A 25,811-nucleotide genomic window follows, 5' to 3' on the forward strand; every position below is an offset into this window, starting at 1 on the left:
GAAATCCTGCACAAGTGCACCTGACACCCCTTGCTGGAGGGTTTGCTAAATCTTCCAAACTGAAATTTGCAAGTAAAGGGACAGAACTTGGGCTGGAAGCCAGATGAGGGATTTCCCACTTCAGTCAGGTGGGCAAGAAAGGACACATCCTTCCTGGAGAAGAATCCCCTTTCCAATGATGGTGCTGCAGGGATATTTTAGTTCCTTGTGTGGATGTGCATGCAGAGGACCTTGAAGCTCATCATAGGCTATGCCCTACTGGTGTCCCTCTTTTTGGAGAGAGACTCTTGCAAGGGAACACCTTTTCAAAATAGGGTTCTATTGCATGAAAACATCCACAGAGGACCATCCGTGGGTTAATGACCGGTCTTATATTTTGGTCCTTGTTGGGGCATTTTTGAAGGACACTGAGTACCAAGGAAGCAGAGCTCTTTCCTACTTCAAGTGCTGTCCCCTGTTTTGACTGGCAAAGAGAGGGCCGAGGACTTACAAAAAACTCTGAGGATGCTCCAGCATTCTCCCTTTTGTGTGCTGTGTAAAGATGGAGCAGAAGAGAATACCCAGTGTATCCCCTGGAAACTGTGATAGCTCCTGTCAATCAGATGTCTACAGATTGGATCTCTGGGAATGCTGACTTTGTATGGGCAGAGTGATCGGTGAAGGCGTTTGGTATAGTACCACATGTGTTAATGTTGGCTGGCATCCCCTCTGTACCGTAAATATCCCTATTGGATAGTGGCACAATACTAATTCTTGCATGTGTTCATACCAATTTTACTTGCTTTTTCTAATCAAATATTTACAAACAATCCCATCGTACTCTCTGGCACCATGAGGCGGCTCTCTGAAGGAAACCATTAATTTTCTGCTGTACAGCATCAGTTGATTAGATACTTTGTGGAGAAAGAACTGATATGAAATCACAAAAATGAAAACAGCAATACTCCTGCCAAACACTGTAGCCTGTTGCTACATGTTGCTTTCATTCATCAGCTGTTTTTGTTTATTTGTCTGAAGCAATGTTAGTGAATGAATCTTATTGGAGAGTTACAGAGACTGTGAAGCAGTGCTCTGGAGCACAGGAGCTTGCCTTTCTTGCTGTCTTCTATCAGTATCCCTGTTCCCAACACCAGAGGTCAGCTTTCTACTGTTCATTTGAAGCTCTTTCTGCTCCAGCTGTGGCATCTAGCTATTACAAAATATAAGGAAACCAATGAGAAGATCTAACCCTTCCCTGGGCCAGACATAGCTTGCAAGAAGGGTAAAGGTAGAAATACTTGTGGGTTAGGTAATCTGTATTGCACTTCTCCCAGAAGAGCTAATTTCTAGTTGCCCTTCCCTTCCATCCTGAAGCTGCAGTTATCTGTTGTTTAGACTGACTTCAGAGCCAGAGGATGTGACAGCTCCTTCAGGGTGACCTGAGATTGCAGAGTGGGCAGGATCTCTGCCTGCCTGTTTTAGTTACTTACATTGTCTTCATTGCTGTCATGTCTGAGTTCTTTTCTGCCTTGAGAGTCTGTGTCTTCCCAGATGAGGTCAGGCAGTGCTGCTTTCCTTCTTAATGATAAATAAAACAGGTAAGGCACTCACAGAAGACAGCAAATACCCAGATCACGTGTTTATTTCGCGTCCTGTAGAGTGGGCCTAGAAATAGAAGGCTCTATTCCAGCCAGTGACTCTAGAGGCATTTTTTTTCAAATAGCTTATTCAACCTGGAGTGCTGCTTCTCCAGGCTTGTGCCATTGCACTGTGATTCTGTTCTGGAGAGTCCCTGACTTTTCCCAAGTATCCCATGCAAAGAGCAGGAAGCTAGCTAACTCAGCTGTCTTTGCTGACTGGCATCCACTCAGAGAGCTAGGTCACCAGTGGCTTTAGAGACCTGGTCCTCCTTAAACTTTTTTTAGGAATTGCTAAATAGTTTGATTCGTGTAATGTCACCATCAGTATCCTAAGATGGCAATGTCATTTAAAGTGACTGTTTTTTTCAGCCAGGTCAGCAAGCACAGGATCACTGGGGTGAGAACACAGAGCAGGGAAGAAAAAACAGCAGAGGGAAAGAGAAATCAGCGTTTTTATCAGCCGCCCATGGTTGGATTGTTTTGTGTCAGCCATGAAACTGGACTTGAAAATATTCTCCTATCTTGGTACACTCTGAGAAAGAAAACTTCCAGCTAAATCTGGAAGAGTGGTTGCAGAAAGGTGTCTAAGGAGGTCTGGCATGGGATGCTGGATGCATCCCATGAGAGTAGGAGGAGGGAGAAGGTGCTGCTTCTGTGTATGATGCTTCACTGAAATGTTGTATCCAGTTATTAATAGTTCAGTCTTCAAAGTGGATGTTAAAATTGAAAAATGTTCAGAGATGAGCCACAATATAACTTATGTTTGAAAACATTACCTTACAGTGAAATTCTTAAACAGTTCAGCTTGGCTTATTAAGGAGAAGATTAAACAGTGATTTGATTACTGTCCATTAGTTACTTGAAGGGAAAGGAAGGAGATATCTTACAGAACAAAACTCTTTCATCTTACTTTTTCATCTAGGACATAATCTAGCAACTGGAAGTAGAATTCAGGGATCTCAGAAAGTTGGAAATAAATTGAATTTTTAATGATGGAAGTAATTAACCATAGGAACAAATAAAGGATTTATTCATCACAACTATCTCTTTTGGCCTTAGAATTTACAAATCTGCATTGAACACATTCCATCATTAATTCTAGCAATATGTAAGTTACTTTATAAGCTCCTGAAGTTAGATAGCTTGTCATTATTCCTAGGGCAGAACGGTACAAAGAAATTGTAAAAGGCCCCATTAAAGACTTTTTCTTCAAAGACTTTTCTGTCTTTTGTTCTGGAGATGAGTGAGAATCATTTTTCAACAGAATGCATTAGTAAAAACCTGAGGGAAATCTATCTAATTTAATGTTTTCATTAGTTGAAACTTGCGAGACATTAAGAGTATTCTAAGCTTACCTTTGGTTTCTCGCTGATGCAAAGGAAACCCACGTATTCTACAGTGTAACGTTTTCCTCTGCTGATCCCTGCGTAGGGAACTCAATCATGGTTTTCAATTCTCCACTTCATGCTTGGTAATATTTGCTAGGCTGCCAAACTGCAGAATATACCCAGAAATATCTGGATGCTAACCTCCACTGAGTCATATGATAGATCACTTCAGGTTAAGATTATTTCAGGAATATTTGGAAAATTCTGACCATTGAAAAATAAGTGCATATCAAATTTGCAGTTTTTTTAAAATTTTAACATCAGAACAGTATGAAAAACTGGACATTTTGTGTGGTTTGGTTTTTTTTTTTAATTATTTTGCATGTTTGGTTCATGTGGATATCGCTTTGCTGTAGTATATGGGAGAGAGGATAAAAGTGAGTTTAGGACATTGTGAGATGAAGTCAGCTAGAGAAGGTAGGAAAAAAAGTATGTAGGGATGCTTAACTCTGTGTAAGTGAGGGATCAAAGTGGTGAATCAGTTAAGTAGCTTTGAGTTGTTTGATCCTTTTCACTTCTGTTTTCCTGGCTATAAGATAAGGAGAATACAACCTTCCTGTGTGAAGAATTTGAGGCTCACTCTGTTTGTAGGACTGGATAATCTAGACATCCTTAATTTTTCAACATTATCATGCTGGATTTAGAACACTGGTGAAATTTAGCAAATTGCTGCTGTTGGAAAAAGAGTCACCTGCAGTAAAAGAAAGGCAGCAGGTATTGCTCCAAGAGCTATTGCAAACTCATTCCGTCCTGAGTTATTCCTATCATATTCCTCCAGGCATGAGAGAGCTGGCTGGGATTCATTGGCATTCTCCAGCTTCTCCCATCAAGTGGTGCCTGATGAAGTGTTTTTCACCACTGCATAAGAGATCTTCATAGAGGGACAGTTGTATCAGCTCTTTTATTTTTGGTGAGTTCTTAAAAGAGAAGCCATCACTCAAGATGCTGATACTGATACCCACCTTGGCTCACAAGTGACAGGAGATTGATGCTCTGGAGCAGAACATCCTTTCTAGATGCTATGCAGTCCCAGGCTTCTTCCTCTGCTGCAGAGGTGCTGGAGGGAAGACTGATTGCCCAACAGCAGCCTGGCTGGTTGAGACAGGAGATAATGGAGAGATAAACTGCCCTTTAACTCCCATAGCAAATCCATGCATTGGCTTGAGTCTGATTCGGCTTATCAGAGCTGGGAACCTGTGAAGTTGGCTGTCACTAGAGAGAGGTGGAATTTCTTCTTTTGTAGATAAATACCTGATGGAGGGGAATGACAAAAGCAGAGACAGACTCTCCTCAGTGGTATCAAGTGAAAAGCAAAAGACAATGGACGTGAGGTGAGATAGATAAAAGTTCCTTTAAAGTAAGACAGAACTTCTTTACAGTGAGGGTGGTTGAGCAATGGAACAGTATTTCCACAGGTTTGAGCAGCTGTGGAGCTATGCCCTTGGAGATATTAAAAACCTGACAGCACAGTCTTGGGCATCATGCTCTCACTGAACCTGCTTTAGGCAAGGGGGATTGGATGTGATGTTCTCCAGAGGTGCCTTCCATTCTCAGCTATCCTGTGATTCTGTGATTATTTTCTTTCTTTTTCATCTTTTATCCATCACATATAAGTGTAAGCCAAAATTTGGCCCACAGTTTGCATGGGTACTTGGTGCTTTATGTGAGCCTTTTGGACCAGTTCCATTCCCTAGTAACAGCTAGTTGCTGTTTGGAAGTTTTACTCTGAAGGATTCTCTCTCCTTTTACCATAACTGCCTTTTCCCCCCTGACCTTATTATTTGATCAAAGGACTGAAAGCTATTGCTTTATTGCAGTACACACTGTGAATGGGTGTTATTCAGGCTTCCTGGGGGTGAGGAAGGCCAAGGCGAAGCTGGAACTGAACCTGGCAAGGTGTGCAAAGGATAACAAGGAAGGGCTTCTACAGGTGTGTTAACCAGAAAAGGAGGGTCAAAGACTGTGCAACCCCTGATAAACAATGTTGGAAAACTGGTATCAATGGATGAGGAGAAGGCTGAAGCAAAAAGATTGCTGTATACCTCAGCCTTCAATGGCAACTTCTCTTCCCTCACTTCTCAAGTGTATGGACAGCAGGATGGGGACTGGGGGAGCAAAGTGCCTCCCACTGTAAGAGAAGATCAAGTTCATGACCACCTGGGGAACCTGAATGTACGTAAGTCTATGGGACTCCATGAGATGCATCCCAGAGTCTTGAGGAATATACAAAGAAGAATGCTGAAAAATACTGTATAAATTTAATGTTCACTAGCTGACTGCACAGAGAAATGGGAAGAGGTCCATTAGGGACCTGGGAGATGCTTAACCACAAATTATCAGGGGCCTAGGCAGTCCTCTAGAAGAAATATCAATGGTCTTATGGCCTGTTTTTATACACTTCCCATAGCATTTGAAGTTAACCACTGCTGCAAATGGGCTAGGGGCAGGTGTCGGAGCTGTAATGGCTGCTGTTAATTTTCATGGTGGATGCCTGTGCAAAATTGACTTCAGGGTGGCCTGTGTGTGTGACTTTGCTTCTTCCTTGCTCCTCTATCAAATCTGGGTCTTCTGCCAAATGTCTTCAAAAATGTTCTCAAAGCTGCTGTATCATTTCTCATTGTTTCCTCCATGGTCTGAGCTGTACATGTCCATCTCATCAAGCATCATCTGTCTGCTTCCAAGAGGCCATAGCACATTCATAAACTTCCCTGTCCTTTAGTTACGGAATACATAAGCATCTCCTGCAGTGTGCATCTGCCTCATTGCTCAGGAATACTGAGATGCTGGCAACCTGGTTTGTTTGCAGGCTGCTGTGATTATCCAAGGGCAGCAATTTGTAGATGTCCATTTGTGGCGTCATCCTGGGCATTGCTAAACGATGCGTGCCACCTGGAAGCCCACACTTGGCCACTTGATGGCACTCTTAAATGTTTAGTTCGTTGTGAATGCTCTCAAGTATGCCAGTTTGTTAAGAGAGGGATAGGGGAAGGATTATGTAGTGAAATAATATCAAAATTGGAGCTTACGTCAATGAAAACAAGAAAGGCAGGAGCAAAAATTTAGCTGATTGAGCCAACTGCTGAGGGTCAAAACAGAAATGCATTCCCAAAAACAACAAGGAGTGTTGCTTTTGACATTACTGATATACAGCACTTTTATAACTCGCATCAGACACCCTTTTCCTCACTCATCAGTGATGTATATCCTCAGAAGAGAGGATATGAAATACAAAAGAGTGAGAAATATGGAGAAGAAAGGACTGAGAACACAGTGGCTGGTCATGACAAAGCAGGGTCTGGTATACAAATCTCCCCATTGCTTGTCTTGTGCCTTTATCGTACAAGATAAATCATAGAATGGTTTTGGCTGTAAGAGACCTTAAAGATTGTCTTGTCCCAACACCCCTGCCAAGGATAGGAACACCTTGCTCTAGACTAGGTTGATCAGAGCCCCATCCAACCTGGCCTTGAGCACTTCCAGGGATGGGACATCTACAACTTCTCTGGGCAACCTGTGCCAGGGCCTCACTACCCACACAGTAAAGAATTTCTTCCTAATATCTTATCTCAACCTACACTCTTTCAGTTTGAATCCATTCCCGCTTGTCCTGTCACTGCACACCCTTGTAAAAAGTCTCTGCTGTTCTTCCTTGTAGGTTCCCTTAAGGTACTGGAAGGCCACAGTTAGGTCATCCCAGAGCCTTCACTTCTCCCGGCTGAACAATCCCAGCTCTCTCAGCCTTTCCTTGTAGGAGAGATGCTCCATTCTTGTGATTATCTTTGTGGCCTCCTCTGGACTCATTCCAGCAGGTTGATGTCCTTCCTGTGCTGAGGACCCCAGAACTCGACACAGCACTGCAGGTGGGATCTCACCAGAATAGAAGGGCAGAATCCCCTCTCTCCACCTGAAGTTTGCATTCATAACATACAGGCGGTTACACCATTACTATTTACATTGTAAGACCATGCCCTTTTGAATATCTTATTTAAAGAAGAAAATTTAAAAAATAATTCTAGTGAGGGCTAGTCTCATAATGCAAAACCCTTTCTGATCAGAATGAGAAAACTCTGGTTTTACCTAGAGCATTACAAACTCTTTTTGCAGTGCTGATCTCCTCATCTTTATCTAAACCAAGGGGGAGCTGAGCTGGAAGCCAGATCCTCCTGCTCTTTTCACGAAGGTGCTACATAGTTTCATCCCGTTCTCCCTCGTTCTTCTTTGCTTCTAAGCCTCTTGCTCTTGCAGGCACTGACAAACAGCACATGGTTCTAGGTGTTTCCTAAATACTAACTTTTGTTGCCCTCAGTTGACTGTGGTTTCTCTTGTATTACTTTGCCAGACTGTAATTTAGAGTAAGATGCAAACATACCTGACAGCTCGTTTCCTTAAAAGCTGTTTATATCTATCCATCTGTGCTTCCGAGATTTGTGTCTTGCCTCTGACATGTGTGGAGCCCACAGTAGTTATTAGGACTGTGGCGCAGCCTCAGGACATGTATAAATTACAGCTTGCCTTGCCATCTGACAATTTTGTCTTCTCTAAAAAGTCCAAAAGACTTAGAAATTCTAGTTTTGTACCTCTGCTATCCAAACTGCTAGTTCTGTGCTTCCTAGAAGTCCCAGCTAAAAATATTAACTGGATCAGGAGTAGCAGGAATTAGTCAAGCAGCTGGTGAAAGGTGTCAAACAGAATGCTAAATTTGGCATTCAAGCATCTGAATCAGCTATAAGCCAAAATGATCTATGGTTTGCCTCCTCTGCTCTGGTGGACTTGCTCAGCCTTTGCAGATCTTGCAGTATCAACACTGCTAACTGGATGGTACATATTTCCTTGGGGTAGGAAGTGCCTGTGCTCTCACAGTTCAGGCCAGTGCAAGGTGGTCTTGACGGGGGGGGGTTCAACTTCCACTGACAAATGTAAGAAAATAAATGCTGTTGGAATTATCATCTGAGATAGTGTCTCAGAAGGGGTGCTGTTGGGGTGTGTAGTGGCCCTGCAGCTAGGCATTGTTTTCCTTGGTCCTCTGGATGGGAATGTAAACTCACAGCAGATGAAATGTGTGACTGATGAAAAGGCAGGTGAAGTTGTAAATCATGCTGGGAACAGAGCTGTCGTACAGAATGATTAATCTTGTGGTAAGCTGGAATTATTCAAACCAAATGCATTTTAATGCAGCCAAATATAACATTATACCTCTCTAGACAAGGAAGAGTGCTGTGTTTTGGAAGGCAGCATCTCTAAAAAAGATAAAAGAAAAAAGAAAAAAAGAAAAACCTCTCACTTTTGTGAACAAGTAAGAAATTTGAGTTCTCAGTGTGATATCTTGGCAAGGAGGCTGAACATGATTCTGGTGTGCAAACAGGGAATCCTGAGTAGCAGTAGAGATATGATTTGAGCATTAGTGAGACCGATACTGGAATATTACATTTGGTTCCAGAGCCAACATTTTTCAAAGCGTGCAGAAAAATGTAGATAGTTCAGAAAGCGTCTCAAGTTGATTAAACAGTTGGAGAGGATGCCCTAAAAGTGGAGAGAGGACAACATTCCATTGAAATTTGGACTGGAAATGATTTTTGTCTGGCCCTAACATAAGTCCTAGTCATGTGATATCCTTCACAAATCTCTGGAAAGTTTCTTAATACTCTACTCTTCTCCACATCATTTTGAGAAGTGGCTTTCTCTTTGCAGATGGGAAGACAGTGCCTTTGGCTGGTGTGGCAAAGCTCGCATTGGTTTCTCGCTTTTTGCTGAGCAGCCCTCTCTATGCAGTGCTGGTGAAAATAAATGGGATTTTTGAGTTCAGGGTGTGATGGTTATCAAAAGTATGCTGAAAGGTAACTAGTATTCAGTTTTAAGGTATCTTAATGAAGAGAAATACCAGACATGAAAGAAGTCTTTTATTCAGTCAAGGTAGGCATAGTGAGAATTAGCAGTGAAAAGCCAAGTAGGTCAAATAAGGAATTATGTGCACTTTTTAAATCACTCAAAGTGATCAAATGTTGAAACAAACTGCAAAATGAAACAGTGGCTTCTCTGTCTTTTGAGATCTTCAAATGAAATATGCATATACTTGCCAAAACCAAGTTATCAGGCTCAAAACAGGATATGCCAGTAACATTTTTGAGCTGTGAAGTAGAGGAGGCCACGCCTTCTGGCCTTGAGCTATGAAGCAGTGAATTCTCAAAACATTTTCTTTTCTGGGAAGGGACTGTTTTGAAAGTTCAATGGAAGTCTTTTTCCTGCCCACAGTATGGTTTACAGCCAGATCCATAGTGATCTGGGACATATCAACACAACAGGATACTTGAGAACTTCTGGGCATTTTAGGTGATAGGAACAGAATGAGCACCAGTGATACTGGTTTAAATTTATCAGGAATCCTGCGATGGGGTCTTCTTGAGCTGTGAAGTCCCAGCTCCGTTCCCTGTTATTCTAGCTTGCTGTGGTGTCTTTGGCAGTCCCCTCCACTGCCTTTTCTCATTCTGTAAAAAAAAGTGCTGCATATACAGGCTTAAAGCACTCTGAAGTGCTATAAAACTTCCAGTTATTACTTTACTCCTCAAGAGCCTTTGAAACAACATTCAGCACATGCCCAAACTCTCTGGGCGCTTGGAAAGATTTGTTCTTTCCTTGATTTTTCGGAGCTATTGGCACACAGTTAAGCTCGAAGTGCCAGCTGTTTCCTTTCTTGCAGCACACCAATTCTGCGACTGCAGCAAAGTGTGGAATTGGCAGAGCTATTTAAATAAGCCTTTAAATTAGGAGAGAGTCTTGCAAGTGAAAGAGCAGTGCAAGCTCACCCAGGTTGTTTCACAGCAGGTTAGATTAGCTGGTGCTCAGTGCCCTGCGCACAGGGTTTGCTCAATGATAGAAAAAAAAATGTATTGAAAAGTCACTAATTTGTGACTTGCTAAGTCTATGCCATGGAGATGGAAGCACAGGAATATTCTTAGATTGTGCTCAGGGTTTGGTAGACCTTCAATTTGCTTGGAGAAGTTTGCTGATCTTTTTTGTCCTCTAAATATCTGACAGACAAATAAGTAGCTGAGGCTACCAAAATTTTTGTCTTTGAAGCTAATCTCTCCTCCCCAGAGGAGATTGTCTAACCAAATGTAGAGCACAACCAGCTTGGCTTCCAAGAAATTCAAGCCTAAAGGATAGAGCCCCAGCCAGCCAGCTCATCAAAACAGAGCATATCTGGGAAAGGAGAGTAGATATGCTTGTGTAGCTGTGATGGTCAGAAACAATCAGCTGTTCACAAATGTATCTCTCCATCTTTTTCTTTTTCTTTTTTTTAATCAGATAGACTCCTGGAAGAGACAGGACTGATTTTAGACAGCAGTAGCTCTTTTTAGCATGGTGATATCTTGTTCCAAGTGATATCAGCGAGACAGCTGGCAGACTTGATTTATAGAAAGCCGTGTATCACAGGATCGAAGATATAAGGCTGCAGTGTTTTGGGTTTTAAATCCTCCAAAGAGAAGGTAATTTGCCAGTTCATCATGCAAGAAACTGGAGCACTGGCTTCTCGGGTAGTAAAAATACCTACTTTAACTCATGACTGTGGAGGATCCCCACACTGAGATTTATTATGTGAATGCAGGATTTATCCTCTAAATTGAGGATACCGATGTGTTGAGCATACCGGTTCAGCCACTGAGCATTTTGGAGGAAATCGAGGAAAACCACATATCTCTCATGGCTTTGTTGGTGAACCAAGAGGGAAAGATGTAAATAAAATTAAAACCAAAAAACGAAAAAATGATATACACCTCCAGCAAACAAAATACTTTGGTCTGATATTGAACATTTGCTGGTTCTTTTAAATTCTAATTAAAAGAAATAATATAAATGGAAAATCTGTTATAACAGACAGTCAGTAAGCATCAGAACAAAAGATTTAGATGCTTTTTAGATTTTTGTTTCGCATGAGCTAGTTGGTGATATCACAATGATATTCTGGGATACTTTCCTACCACTAAGTCAGTATTTTTTGAAAAAGATTTGGGGTGAATGTGTCCAGCTTTAAATGCAAATGCAGAGGAACATTTTAGACAGTGTCAATAGTTGGTTTGAAATCTATTTCTGTTTGCAGGAGATACTTACAATCTCAGTTCTCCACGCTGAGACCAGTAGCAGGAGCCTATTCACTCTCCTCTTCTTGCTGTGCTGCCTTTTGTCCTCCTGTAGAGAACAAGCCCTGCTGGCACTGATTATCCGAAAAACTGCCTAATATCTCTAATATCTCCAGCTCTTGTACCTCAGGAAAAAAAAGGCAGTTTGCACTTTGTGGGTCTGCATGGGGCATCACAGTACATGCTGGTGCATCCATGTGGTGCAGAGCAGCTGTCTCTGAAGCTGCTGCTTTCACTTCCAGCAGTGGAATCACCATTGTCATCTCTTGGGTCTGTCCCCTTTGCTTGACAGTGTGCTCCATGGTATTCTAACATTGATTCACTGAGCTACCTGTATGCCAAGAGACTGACTACACAGGATGTTTGGACACAGTGAAGTGCTAGTTTTTACTGAAAACCAAAAACCTTTCTCTTGATGATGCCACTCTTCAAAGCTATACCACAGATGTGCTGCTGTGAGTATGTGCTGTCCCTGCCATTCTGGAACACTGAATATCACTAATGAAAAAAGCTATTTTTATTTATTTATTAAAGAACGTGTATGACGTGTACGTAACCGTTTAGTATTCTGGGTGAGAACTCACCCTTTGTTAAAATGGATTTATCTGCCTATTCCAGAAGGTTTTACTGGGGTTTATGCAACTTGTTTCAGTGTTAATTGTGGAGTTTTCTCCTCATGTTGCCTTTCATGAGGAATAGGCTGTATTTTAGCAATCGTTCAGACTTATGTGTGGTGTTCACACATCTGTGCTTTAACCCACATCCATGATATTTCATAACATAATAATAACATAATGAGTAGGATGCAGCTCCTGTATTAAGGTGGTTTACCAAGTCAGTGGTGGTTATTACAGTCAGTGGAGCATAGGGAGTAAATCAGGAGATTTACTCGCCTTTGAAGTGAATTTTCTGCATTCAGTGAAGTGGATTGATTGATCTCTACTGATGATGGCAGGAGCTTGGACTCTGAGTGTACAGGCAGCCACACATAGACCTGCATTTGGGTGTTGTAATCTGCAAAGTGTTTCATTCTCCCAGAGCTTTTTCCCAAAGCTTTGCTCTTCCCTTGCCAGGCTAACCTCCAGGTGGAAGTTGCTTCAGTTGGTGAACCTGCTGGGCTATTTCAGCTGATAAAGGCCTGCTCTATCACCTTTAATTGAAGAATGTGGCTGGCCTATGTTCCTGTCAGATCACTGGGGAGAGAACAGCCTCCAAAACCCAATTCAGATCTTTGGTGGCTGAATTACCCTCTGAGGAGGTGTCTCTTCTGCTGTCTGTACAGGGTGATGGGGGACAGCTCTCCAAGGCTCCCTGGCACAGTGCTAACAAATAGAAAATGAATGTGCTACACAGACTTTTTGAAAACATACCTGACTGGTCAGCACACTCCAGGAGAAATAAGATCATGAAACAGATTGGATTCAAAGGCTGATTTGACTTCATAGTCCATTCTGCTCTGAGTCACTCCAGGTGGTCATTTCCACAGCCTTCCCAAGTGTTTTTGCTCCTGAGGAGAGAATGGATTCATCCTTATTGTGGATGGACCTCAACTAAATACCAGTTCAGTGACATTACTTGGCTAAGAACAAAGACAATTCCGTGAATTAAAAGAACTGGGCAAATCTCTGATGGAGAAAACACGTTCAGCTAGAATTCTAGGAATAAGCTTCCCCTCATCAAAAAAAAAAAAAAAAGTTTAAATTGTTATTTGGGTTCAGATATGTTTAAAGTAATGCCAGTTTTGGAATCTTACCTTTCTGCCCAATGAAGAAGCCATTTCCCTCATCTAATACCAGCATGAAGAGACCTGTGAACAGAGAATATTTCCACAATCAAATACAAAGCAGCAGTTCTATTGGTATGTGTTTCTTTGCTGGTTCTTTGAATGTTCTCTCTATGTGGCCCTGATAAATTTGACGTACACAAAGTCTCTATCAGCATGCTGATTTGGGATCAGCTTACTGCTAAGGAGAGTTTTCTAAAGTTAATGTTATCTCAGGAGTACACATTTGCCAAGTCCTAATCCTGCAGATTGCACAAAATGTGAAGAGACGTAGGAAGCATTTTTAAAAGAAGAGGACTGTTCTGGAAATAGGATATATACGGAGTACTTGTAGCACAGAAAGCAGAATTTATTTCCCATATACTGAGTGCCTGCGGGCATTGCCAGTAATAAAAAGCACTAGATGGCTAGGATACTCTCAGAGACAGCATTGTTTTCATAGATTAGGAAAGTTCCTTCTTTGTTTCTGGAGAGCTTATCTACATCGACAGCTTTTCTTCCCCTTTCAGAGAATTTGGAAATTGTTTTTTACATCACCAAAAAACCCTGAGAATTGCAGAGGCAGCCAGGGCATGATAAGTAAAAAACACAAAAGAAAGATGGTCCTACTGAGAATAGGGAGAGCTAATTTTAGCAGTGCAAAGGAAAGGTGAAAGTAAATAGAAAAGAGAATGGAAAGTCTTGCCAAAAAGGAGTTTCTGTGCCAAACAAGGAGATGTTGGACATCAACAGAAATTAAAGCAGTTGTGATTTGTATATTGTCCACTTAACGAGTAATGGCAATGGATATGATGCTTTACAGGTACTTTAATGAAATGCTTTTCTTTGAAAAAGCAATGGAGACTGAAATATCAAATATTGCCAATACAGAAACTGAAATGACACTATCCTTGGTTCAACCTGTATGTCTGCAACGTTAGTGGAATCCTTAGTGGGAGTGATATATCAACGGTATAAAGGATGTTCAGATGTAGGCACACCGGTGTGACCATTTGGTCCTGTGACTGATGCCCTTCCCACATAACTGTGCATTCAGGGGTTTTAGGCATAACTGGGTGCTGTCAGATTGTATGTTTCAATAGCTGGAAACTGATTTAACATCTCCTTGTTTAGATGACTTCATGAAGCAGGGCCATGGCATGGTCCTGCTCTACACCCTGAAGAACCCCTCCTTCCCAGAGTACATCTTCAGCAGCGACAGTGGCGTCATGTGCCTGGACTTCAACAGTGAGCACCCCCACCTCATAGCAGTGGGCTTCTATGATGGCAATGTGGCCATCTACAACCTGAGGAAGGAAACCTCCCAGCCCAGCTACAAGAGCAGTGCTGAGTCAGGAAAGCACTCAGGGCCAGTGTGGCAGGTAAGGCTGCTTTTCCTTTCCTCTAAATGGGCTTTAAATAGGACTGAGTTTGGGCACAGCTGGAAAAGAGCTGTATGGAGAAAGGTGTTTTAATATATGCATTTCTGGTTGATTATTAAGTTCTTTTTTCAAACTAATTTTGCAATATGCAGAAAAGTAAAGCAACTGCATGAATCCTTGGTTCCCAACAGAAACTAAGCATGGGAACAAAAGTTTGCTATAAACAATTATTTTCTTAGTTTTTATTATTATGAATTACTTCTTTTTGGAGAAGAGCTGTATCGTATATACCAGCATGCAATGCTATTTATGTTCCAAATAGAAAATCGCAGGGCAGCAAGTCATAAGCTGTGTATAAAACAAGTATATCAGCTCTAAAAGAGACCTGTTGGGCACAATAAATCCAGGGGCAGCTGCCTGTGGAACTGGCTGCCAGTATGATTCAGGACACACTACCTTGTAGTTGACCTTGTAATTGATCCTGAAGTACTCTAGTGAATTAAGAATTGTGATGTGCAGGTAATGCTCTTAAAGTAATGCCACTCTGGTGTCTGTCACAAAGAGCCACCAGATGGATGGTGCTGTGAAAGATCAGGGTGAATATGCTCCTATATCCAGCTAACTTTACAGTTATGCCTACGATGTAATCTGAGCCCAGATTGAAGCACTGTAGGTTATATGTGCTTCTGATCTCATTTATAGCAGCAGAATTGTGGCAGCATCTATTTCAACATGGTCTGTATAAGCCCGTTGAGGTGCAGAGGTGTGTATTTGATTTGCCAGCCTGGGCTACAGGTGTTGCTGCTGTAACTATTGCTGCCACCTGATTTAGGCTGGCTAATACAGTCACGTGTCAATGTCCCTTGTACTTTGGCACATGCTGTGTGTGGATTGTCCCCCAGTCATGGCTTCTTATTATTGCATCTTCCAATATAAGTCCAAGAAATCAAGGTAACCTGATGGAAACTGCAGATGAATGTGGAATATGCCAAGAGCAAGACCTGTGCTTGCTATAAACAGTTTGTGCAAATGTAACATTTCAGAGAAGGCCTGAATTTTATATTTCCTGCTTGTCTGTCCAAAGCTTTTTCTCTAGCAAATAATTACATCTCTTCTTCCAGGTTAACACTGTACCCCAGCCACAGGCTGTTATTGTAATACAGTGTGTCAGGCATGCACATACACACACACACACAGAGAAAACTCCGAGCTTCTCCCACTGCCATTTAGGCTTCCAGAAAAGCCTGGCCAAATAATAAGTCCTATGTGCAGTTTTTTATGGCCTTACTGCAGCATGCTATGGGAGGTCGCAGTTGTTACTGCACACTATAGATGCCAGAATTCCATATCATTTGTGCCCCAGATGGAATTGGGAAGGACAGGGTAAACTTAAGGGCTGTTATTAGCAGCCTCATCCCTGCAGACTAGAAGCAGATACATTCAGGAGTGGAGGCAGCCTGTATGGGGTATTTAGAGGTAGGTTTGTGTGTGCCACTTGGCAGCAATGTGGCTCAGAAGTGAAAAAAATCATCAGGCACTCTAGGAAGATACCACTGAAAAGGACAGAAAATACATCATGGATAGGGACAGGTGTAGCTATGAGTAGGCTGTAGTCCCTGCTTTTTTATTTTGCAGATTGAGTGCTAAGAATAATTATTCTGAGTTTTCTCCTGCAATAAGAAAATGCCTCTGAGCAACCTGGCCTAGTGGAAGTCATTCCTGCCCATGGCAGGGAGTTGGAACAAGATGGCCTTTAAGGTCCCTTCCAATCCAAACTGTTCTGTGATTAAAGTACCAATATTTTTACTAAACTTTAGGATTTTTTACTTGCTACAAAACTTAGTGAGCAAAGTTAGTAATTAGGTGATTGTACAGCAATCCAGAGAGCTTGTACCTCTGTTGGAAAGATCTGAAATGTAAGCATTTGTCAATATAAGCCAAAATATTTAGAAAAGGTTTTTGCTCCATTTGATGGGAGGAAAATCAACACAGACTATCTGTTAGGGTGAGACATTGGATTGTTATTCCTCATTCAGCATTAAATGATTCCAGAAAGTGATGCCTTGTTTCTCATATTTAGCTCACCAACATCCCAACTAATCTGAAGCCTGGTCTTTGTCTAGATCCTGGACCTCACTTTTGTAGAAAAAGTGAACAAAGTAGAAAAGTAACAAAATTCTCCCAAACAATTAGCTTTTGTTCTCTGGACTGCCTGGCTTCTTCCTTTAGAAACAATACGGCCCTTTCACAATGGAAGCAAAATGGGAAGTGAGTAAAGCAGACTGACAGCTCTTTTCTTGTGCTGCTTCATCTTCAGTGACTTAGTAATATCTCAGTACATTTGCATAAAACAAAGCTGATGTAATATCGCCCATTATGAACAGCAAAACAAAATAATACGCATTTTCTAATTCTGTTACCTAAGAAAGTGTTTCTCTGCCTAATACCACTTTTAAAGAGTGTATACCTATTTTTAAAGAGTGTAACAATGGTTTCTTTTGGATTTGGCAATTGTCTTCTATATTAAGTGCTACTGCATTGTGAATAATGGAAAATTCTGGCTTGTTTTAAATTACACATTTCTAATTGCTTGCTACTGATCGATGAGCATCCAAATCCAGAAGGGAATAAACACGTTCATAGACATGTGAATGTGTATGCCTGCAGTGCAGTGTGCATAATGCTGTGCATAACCTTAGGTCTTACAGCAGCACAGAACTAGAAATGGTCTCCAGGTCAATGAATTCAGGCCTCTGCCTTTGAATATAAACACCAGCTGAAAAAGAGTCACCTCCTGTGAAACTGTGTCAAAACTGTCATGTTCTGCTGGGAAAAAGCCTATGTGCTGTTAAACTAAACCCTACTTTAATCAACATAATGCTCAAATAGTCAGCAAAATCCTCACACTCCCATCATCTCTGAGTAAGCCTACAAAGCAAGTTCCTGGTCAGTGTATTTTTCTGAGCCAATGGCTCACATCCCAGGGTTAATGAAGGTGCCAAAGTGGAACAACTGGATTAGACTTTGGCACCCAGAGCCCACAAGAGCAGTATCCTCTGGGAAGAAATGAAACCGTGCTGGGAAGGGGCTGTCAGCATGGAGCCTCTCCCCTTTCTAGCTTTGGAATTTGTTCTTACTTTCTCCTTTCTTTTTTAAAAAAAGATTATGATTAGGGTTTATTTACAGCTGAGAAGACTGCTTTTTCTCGTACCTTTCTACATTTTAGGTTTGAAGCATTTGAAAGCTGCAGCAGGTCAGAAACAGGGATTGATAACTGAAACTATCTGCAGTGTCAACGTTTCTGTTGTTCAGTCTCCCTCCTAAAACACATCTTTTTTGACAAATTTGTTTTCAATCTGTGCTTCTAGTTCACTTTCACATCAAGTCAAAGGACGTTATTTCTGCTTGCTGCTGGGCTTGTACAGAGCCAGCACTGCTACAGAGGGTTAGAAATAATTATTTTTTTACTTGCTTACCATCAGAGTTACTGACTAAATTGTCACTGCAGAGTGTTGACCCTAAGATCTGCAAAGGGAACATTTCTTTTGGCTGTGCTTAAAGCAAATCTCTGCAGTCACAGCGTGGTTTGGAATTGCTATGGAGAGATCACTGGTTAGAAAAGCACCTTTGTTCATTTTTAATTTACTGAAGCTGATTTGACCTCCCTGAGGAGCCGATGCCATGGAGCTTCAGATGGCATCCTGAGAGAATTATTTTCTGCCTTATTTTCATGTATGGGAAGAGAAAAGGCTGGCCACTGCTGGCTAATTCTTCACCAAATGCAACTCAGGTTAGATGTGATGCTCATGGTTTGAACAAAAAGGACAAAGCAGGATGGTAGTAGCCTGCAAACTGCAAAAGGAAACTAAAAGAAGTGTCAGCTTGCAGAATAGTTTCCCAGTAGAATTTACAGAAGTCCCATCTCAAATGTAAGCCAGGTAAACACACCTGAAACTTGCTCGCTAGAGTTTGCCGTATAATTGTGTGATCCCTTCTTCATCTCTACTTTCTATGTTCCAATCTAAGTCCCTAAATAAGTCTACACTGAACTTTAGCAAGTTCTGAAACCACCTCAGACACACTGAAGTCTTGTTTTGCTGATGGAGTAGATGAAAATCCCTTTAAAGTCAGCATGGCTTGCTGCTGCACACAGCTGCACAAAAAAGCCCTTTCTGGGAAGATGATCGTATTTGCTGCACTTAGGAGAAAAAAAAGCATTTTGTTTGTAATCCACAGTCACACCAGCACATTGTTTCATTTCTGATGACGGGCATTCTCCTAAATCTGTCATCTGCAGTCAGACAAACAGATTTTGCAGCTTGCATTGCCTCTGAGATGTTACTGCTTCACATAATATTTTGTTTCTTTGGCTTCAGGCAAACAAGTTGTTTGATGCAAAGGAAATAAAAGAAAAATATAAGACAGAAGGTTGCTATCAAGGTCAGAATAAAGATCAGCTGTCTCAGAACAGCCTCAACACCCTTCCTGTTGCCTTCACTGCTAAGAAGCACAAAATAGGTGTTTGCTGGGGGTAGTTCAGTGAAAAAATTCTCATTCAGGTCTGTGAGGGTACTGCTACTGGATAACTCTAGAGGAGAAACAGAAATCTGGAGAAGAAAAGAAAGCAATAGAGACCTGAAATCAAGGAGGCTGGACCCAAGATAGGGATGAGGAGCATCAGGATGTGGGCTGGCAAGTGGGAGAATGTAACCTGAAAGGAAAATAGAACATAAACCTGATGGTGAGAATCATTTAACACCAAACTTCTACAGTATTGCAAGACAATTTTGTGTCTCTTATAGTAGGTCAGTGCAATATTTGCACAGGGGGCCTTTCTCTTCAGCTCCAGCTTTCTACTACATTTTTCGTGCTACCAGCCCTGCCTTGCATATCTGGCCCAGTGCAAACAGGGGAAAAAGTCTAATTAACTTCTGACATCCCAGGAATAAAAGAGGCCACTGTATCCTCACCAGAGAGGTCACTTCACTCATTCTGTGCTTGCACAGAAGTACAGAGGAGTGGGAAAGGCAGCCATGGTCCAGCCAACATGCATTTGGGGTCTGGAGCTCTCAATCCGTCAGAGGCTTCCTTGTTGGAGCAGTCCTTAGCTGCAGGCCTGTTCCCTACAGTCAGTTCTGCATCCACTAACAGGAGGAGCAGGAGTTGTACCAGTCTGCTGAGGACCCGACACCACATCCCTTGCAGAAGCACCATGAGTCACTTAGTGGCCAACGCACCTGTCATGTCCTCAGCCTCTCCTGGAGGGAACTGGGCAGGAAGGGCTGTGCTTGGGAAGAGTTGCTATATGCTTGTGATAGAAATCAAGGTTAAGATCAGCAGCCTTCTGGTTGTCCCTTGTTAATGGGAGAGCTCACTACAGACACACAGACACAGCCCTGCTGGAGGAAATCCTGTCTCCCATGGAGTTAAGTTTTTCTGTTTTGTGGAAAGGCTCTGCGGGGTCCCAGAAATTCACACAGAAGCTTTGGGCTCATTTAGGCATGGTGGAGGTGCTGGAAATTGCAAGGCACTCCTGTGGCAGAAATGGTGGATAAAGCCTTTTGCAGCATGTTTGTATGTTGTTCAAAGAGTTTGGACACTTTTCAAACCACTCTAAGGTTCGGCAAGGTAAGTGTCCAAATGTCTTTCGCAATAATGAATAAAATCCTTGATCCTTTAACTTTGATGGTGTGTTTTTGAGATGGTATCTAATTGTATCTTCTGGAGATTCATTTTCTGTAACTGATTGTTTTTAAATTGTTCCTTGGATGTGGATTCTTGTGGGTTAGAAATTGTCTTGCAAAGCATCCCTCGCAGGTCATGTAATGTTTGTCTAAAAATGAACTCTTTCTGCTTGGATGCTGTATTTCTCTCTGTACTTCATGCAGATGCTGAACCTTCTGCTCTCACTGTTCCTTGCTCAGTAGATTCTCCTCTTGTAACGTGTTGCTATTCTCCCTTCTCTTCCTTTTACTTAAGATCCAAACCATCCTATTTTGGGTTTTCAGGTTGTTTATTTCTTTTCTGGTGTCTGCAAGCAAAATATAAGAAATTTTCCATGCCCTTTAATTGCACTGATGCTAGTTTGTGGAGAAAACTTCACTTGTAAAATTTAAAAGTTCATGAAAGCCTTGGAATGTTGGAAAATGTTAGCCTGAGATTTAAAATAGCAGAGAAGTTGTAATGCATTTGTTTGGTTGCTTGGATCTTTGAATCCTGTTCTACTGCTTTATAGTGTATATAAATACACTGATGGGTCTTAATGGCTCCAATACAGCCTGAGACAACACAGTGCTGCTCTGAAGAGGATGAAATAAAGATAAGAGAGTGATAATGGCAGAGCGAGAGAGAAGCTGAACAGAGATGGTGCAGGCAAGGTCACTTTGACACATAGCGAGATGTAGGGAGCTGGGGCTGGTGATGGCTCCCACCCTACTCCCATCCCTGGGGCCATGGGGAGCTGCCATAGCTTGATGTAGTGCCCAGGACTCTCAGCACCCAACAGGCCCCAGGGCTGTCTTTCCCAATCCCTGCTGATCCTGTGGTGATGAGAACCTTCTGTCAGATGCTGTCTCTGTTTTAGCACCATCAGATAACTTGGGAGTTTGGATGTCAACCTGTCTGCTGTGTGTGTCTGGTTTTCCTGCACATGGAGCAGGAAACTTCATATTTTGTCTGTAAATTGGAAATTTTGCTCTGTGAGCACAGTCAGAATTGAAACCAAGAGCTGTGAATTGCAGCTGGTCAAATACCCCTGAGCTTTGTTGGCCTCTGGCACCCGTCATTCAGCTGCGTGTTGTGTCTGACATGGGAACATGGCTCCTAATGGGACAGACAGGTGACAGTCTAATGCCTGGTTCCTCTCTCCTTGGCTGTTAACATGCCAGACTAATAAATACACTGGGAAGTGCTGCGAGAGGAATAAGCAAGCAGATTCCTGTTGCAACGCTGTGCGAAGCAGAGCATCCGAATCCCAGCAGGAAGCAAACAAACTGAAAGGAGGGCCAGCCTTATCCAGTGCTAACTGAGTTCTACTTCCTTCAGATAAATCTGAGTCTCTGAAGCATGTGATGCACAGGCCTCAGGCTGGGCCTTTGCCCTGCATCAGTGGCACTCCCATGATCATGCTCTCTGCTTACTGATGGGTCCCTCCCAATATCACCAAATGTGGTCTTTAGTAGGAAAGGTTTTGCTGTCCTTTTTCTGTGCCCCAAATTTGTGGATGATCTGTGAACATGCTGATGCAGTGGGCCTGACTCTCTGCTCCTCGCTGCTGATCTTGCACCCTTGAGTTCCTTGATGCTCAAGACATGGTACCTGAAGCTCTGAGTCCCAGGAAGATGCTGTCAAGGTGGAGAGCATTTGATCTAAGTGTAGGAGAGCAGTATTTTTCAGAACAGGAGTGTCTATGGGACTAACTAAGATGTGGGAGTTTCTTTTAGAGTGTTTCCTTGTTGCTGGTGAACTCATCTAGCTCTTTTCCATCAGCTATCAGGAAGCTTTTAAGGACTTTAGAGAAGAAAACTTCAGGAATGCTTGTAGTAAAATTTGCAAGTAGCCATCTGCTGCTAGAAGAGAAGAATTCATAAATTTATTGGATGGAAAATTCCTAGCATTGTCTGTAGCAAATTCCACCAGATAGGCCTGGAATTTGCTGGTACCTGTGAACAAAGTCATCATCCAGTCTCATGCCTATGATGACAGTCTGCAGTTGAGGGCTGCTTCTGGAGCATCCAGGCAGTGCTGGGCTGTGTCTTCTGTTCCAGGAGGTTTTGAGAAAGTTTTGGTTGTCATAGCATTGCTGAAGGAATTAATCCTCCTGCATCTCTGCTTGGTGAGATATGGTCCTGCCAAGCTGACTACTTTGGTTGCTGCCTAAGTTTTTGGTAGATGAAGCACCTGCCTTTGTTTCAGTGCCAGTCTGCAGTTACCAAACCTGTCACCCATCCTGGCCCTTCAAACTGACATATCTATTGTCACAAACATACAGTAGGTAAAGTAAGGAGACATCTGAGTAAATCCCTGCTGCTGCTACAGGTAGGATAGGATGGCAGGGAGTACCTTAGGTCAGAGTTGCTCATTAAGGATGTAAGAGAAATGCAGGAAGCCCAAACTGACTGAAAGGCATTGGAATCTTTGAACATTTGATATTCACCAGATTTCTAAACCATTTCCTCTCTAAGGCAAACAGTTCAGCCAAGTATTTAACTGTTACTGGTTCACCTTTAGAAAGAGTTATTCTTTGCAGACCTTACCTCTGCAGTGGCTTCTGTCATGGGAGCAAGTTTACTTCCTAACTACATTGAGCTGATCCATTCTATCTTCTTGCATGGTAAAATGTCAACAACTTTTTCTAAAAAGGATAGAATAGCCCTCAGAACCCTCCTTTGCTTAGCAGCTCCCTTATCTGCAGATTACTGTCATAGCTGAAACATTTACATTTAAAAGAAAACACAGATTTTAAGATAAAACATTTTTCAATGAGTTTATTTTTACGTAACAAGTAATTTTCATATCTCTCTCTCTCTCCATCAGCTTTTACTCACACTGAAAAGACTTGTTTGCTATACAAAGTAGCCTCATCTATTGCAGTGAATGAAGTAGTCACAGTGTGATTGAACATGACATGCAGTAAACATGTGAGAGGTGAGACTGAATTTAAAATCAGACTAAACCTTCCTTTCTGGAAGTGGTGAGCTGTTTGTGAATCACAGAAATGAGAAGCAGCAGAGGCCTTGAGAGTGTCCTTTTCTTCCACTCATGCTATCACAGATGGTGTGTTATCACTCCTGAAGTGCATTCTTCAAAGTGACACTGGGCAGTCTAGCTGTCTTCACCTGTATTGACAGACTGGAGTCATTGCCTACTGTGTCTTATATAGTACACACCTCTTAATGCATGAGAAAAGGATTTCTGCACCCTCCAGCAGTATCACTTAGCTGATTCCCACACCAGTCTCTGATCCTTTTCTGCACTACTGTCACTTAGCCATAAATTCCCTAATTTCTGCATGTTTATATGCTTTCTTCTTCCTGTCTGTGTCCCTCTCCCCTTGTCTTTATCACATTTCACGTATTATTTTCAGATTCTGTTCCAGTTTGTTGAGATAACTTTGAAACCTGATCCTAGCAGAATCCTCTGTTTCTCAGCTCTGCCATCTGCAAACATTCCATGTATTTTGCAATTCACTATGCTACTTACTAATGAAAATATTGTATAGAACTGAACCTAGGATATTCCCTTGTGGGACCATCTAGAAATGTTCCCCCAAGTGGTCAAGAAATCACTGACTAAACTCCTGGAAATTCATATTAAAGCACTCATCCACTTAATAGTAAATCCTTATATTGCTTCTGAAAACATCATAGGGAGTATGCCAGAATCCTTACAAAATTAAAGGTAAAACACATCTAGTCCTTCCTTTAGGCCTGTTACCCTGAAAAGGAAGGAAATACATTCTGTTTGACCAGGTCATTTTTGATGAACCAGTGTGCACTGTTCCTTATCTTCTTATGCTGTACATATATATGGATGACTTAATACTTTGTTCCGGCTCTCGAAGTTCAGCATTAGGCTGACTCATCCACAGTCCTTTAACCTATCCTTTGAGACAGGTTTTGTTTTCTGGGATTTCCTAGGGGCTTTTTTTCCCTTGTTCATATCCTACAGGACCTCTTCTCTCTTTTAGTTTTCATAGGTAATTGCAGTGAAATTCAGAGATTGCTCCAGCTGCTCCCTTAAGCACCCTAGGCTGAATTTCATCAGGCCTTGCAAAATCAGATATATCTGCCTGAGCTCCTTCAAGTTAATTTTTTTAAATGTCTCATTACAATTTATCCTTTTATATGGCACTGAAAGAAGGAAGGTGTTAATAGCTGTTTTACTTATGGTTTGTTATGGGACCTGCCTTCCTTTATCCAATAGAGTCTGAGAGGAAGAGGCTCAAATGAACCTTTTTGGAATATCTGATTTTGCCTCCATGCAAGCTTCAGCCTCCTGAGCTGAAAAGTCACTTTTCTGCTGAAAGAGCCTCCAGCTGTCTCTCCATGCAGGTGTCTCAGGCAGTGGCAGAAAGGTGATAGTGTCCCCCAACTCACGAGGGTTGCTTTTCACCATGAAGTTCCTGGATGTGCAAAAACTCATGAGTTTGACAGTGGCAACTGAGCTTTTAGCAGGCTTGTTTCTTCTTGTGTGGGGTCTCCTCTTTAGCTGTGGCTTGACTGACTGCATTTTTACCAGTGCTGTTTCTAGACCTCGGGGGTGTGGATGTGAACAGGGACTAAGCTTTTGCAGCAGGGCTTCTGAGAAAAAAAATTAGGGACTAATGTCTTCTAGGACGATGTTGACCAAAGCTCTTTACATTTCATATTTTGTTTTGTTACTTTTGAGATTTTTCATTCTTACTGCTTACTCTTCCACGGCAGAAATGCTGCCTGATTCCCAGTGTAATAGACAGGAATGGCAAAAAACAGAGATACAGACCAGCAATCTCTTTTGCTGAGCATGCACCACAGTGCAGGAGCGCTTTGTGCTGTACCCTGCTGTGCTGGCTCCAAGATGGGCATGCTGGTCACTCCATGGTCCTGGTCCCCCTCACTGAAGGACCAGCTGGGCATCCCTGCCTGCCTGCCTGTGCTTATCTTTGACAGGAAGTCCAGACCTGCACATAGCCAGAACACAGCCAAAACTTCTGCCCCAGTGGTATCTTATGCTCAAAGTGCACTTAGGATGCAGGAGCTGCTTCTCCACCAAGTATAGACTTAGCCAAAGAGATTGACTGGGCTGCTTTGATCTTTGACCAGGCTTCACTGAGTTATCACAGCTCTTTAAAATCTTTGTTATTGCCTTCAGACAAAATGAGTCATCTGGATTTAGCTCACTCTTTGCCTTTATCCCAACTAACCATGGTGAGGAGTGAAGCTTTCTGTCTTCCTTTCTCCCACCTCCACACTGGAAAACCTGTCCTGCTGTCCACGTTGGCACTGGGGAGGGACTCCAGACACTGCCCTGTTCCTCACCTCTAAAACTTAATCTGCCTGTCTCTTGAAGTATAAAAACTGATGCTGGAGTTACTTTGCCTGTGAGTGAAGTACCCTGTGCTTTCTAGGTGAGCAAGTGAATAATTTTGGGGAGTCTCTTGTGACTGACTGCAGGAGAGTAGCCTTGCTTCCTGCATATACTCTTCAAAGTGCCCAGGCTTGGCTTTGCTTGTGGTGGCTGGCATGGAATCCTCTGGGAAGTGTCAGGCCCACTTATGGTGCCAGGCTGGGGCACATGATAAGCAACAAAGGAAGAATAGCTGGCAACGTCCTTGATGGAAGGCATCTGGGGACTTTGTTGTAGATGCACTACTTTGTCTCATCAATGAGGAGGAATAAACTATTTGCTCCAGCAAAACAAAAAGTCAGCAGACTCAGGATAAGCTGAGTGTCCAAGGAGACTTTCACAGCAACAGATCCCTTGGCAAACAGCAGAGACAAGTTACACAGGGAGGAGAATAAACAAAAAAATGGTCATTTGTCATT

At 42.3% G+C, this 25,811-nt stretch overlaps 1 protein-coding gene across 4 annotated transcripts in view; it reads left to right on the forward strand.

Annotated features, from left to right (window-relative positions):
* Positions 1–25,811, forward strand: part of DNAI1 (dynein axonemal intermediate chain 1) — a 141,164-nt gene that overhangs the window by 52,970 nt on the left and 62,383 nt on the right. For all 4 annotated transcript variants that reach the window (XM_039382622.1, XM_039382623.1, XM_039382624.1 and 1 more), the window contains exon 13: positions 14,039–14,286. In XM_039382622.1, the coding sequence (XP_039238556.1) occupies positions 14,039–14,286 (248 nt within the window). The remainder of the gene's footprint in view (positions 1–14,038; positions 14,287–25,811) is intronic.

The sequence above is a fragment of the Pipra filicauda genome, unplaced genomic scaffold (genome assembly GCF_003945595.2).
Source record: "Pipra filicauda isolate LSUMZ 115617 unplaced genomic scaffold, ASM394559v2 scaffold278_size1010298_pilon, whole genome shotgun sequence".
Taxonomy (NCBI): Eukaryota; Metazoa; Chordata; class Aves; order Passeriformes; family Pipridae; genus Pipra; species Pipra filicauda.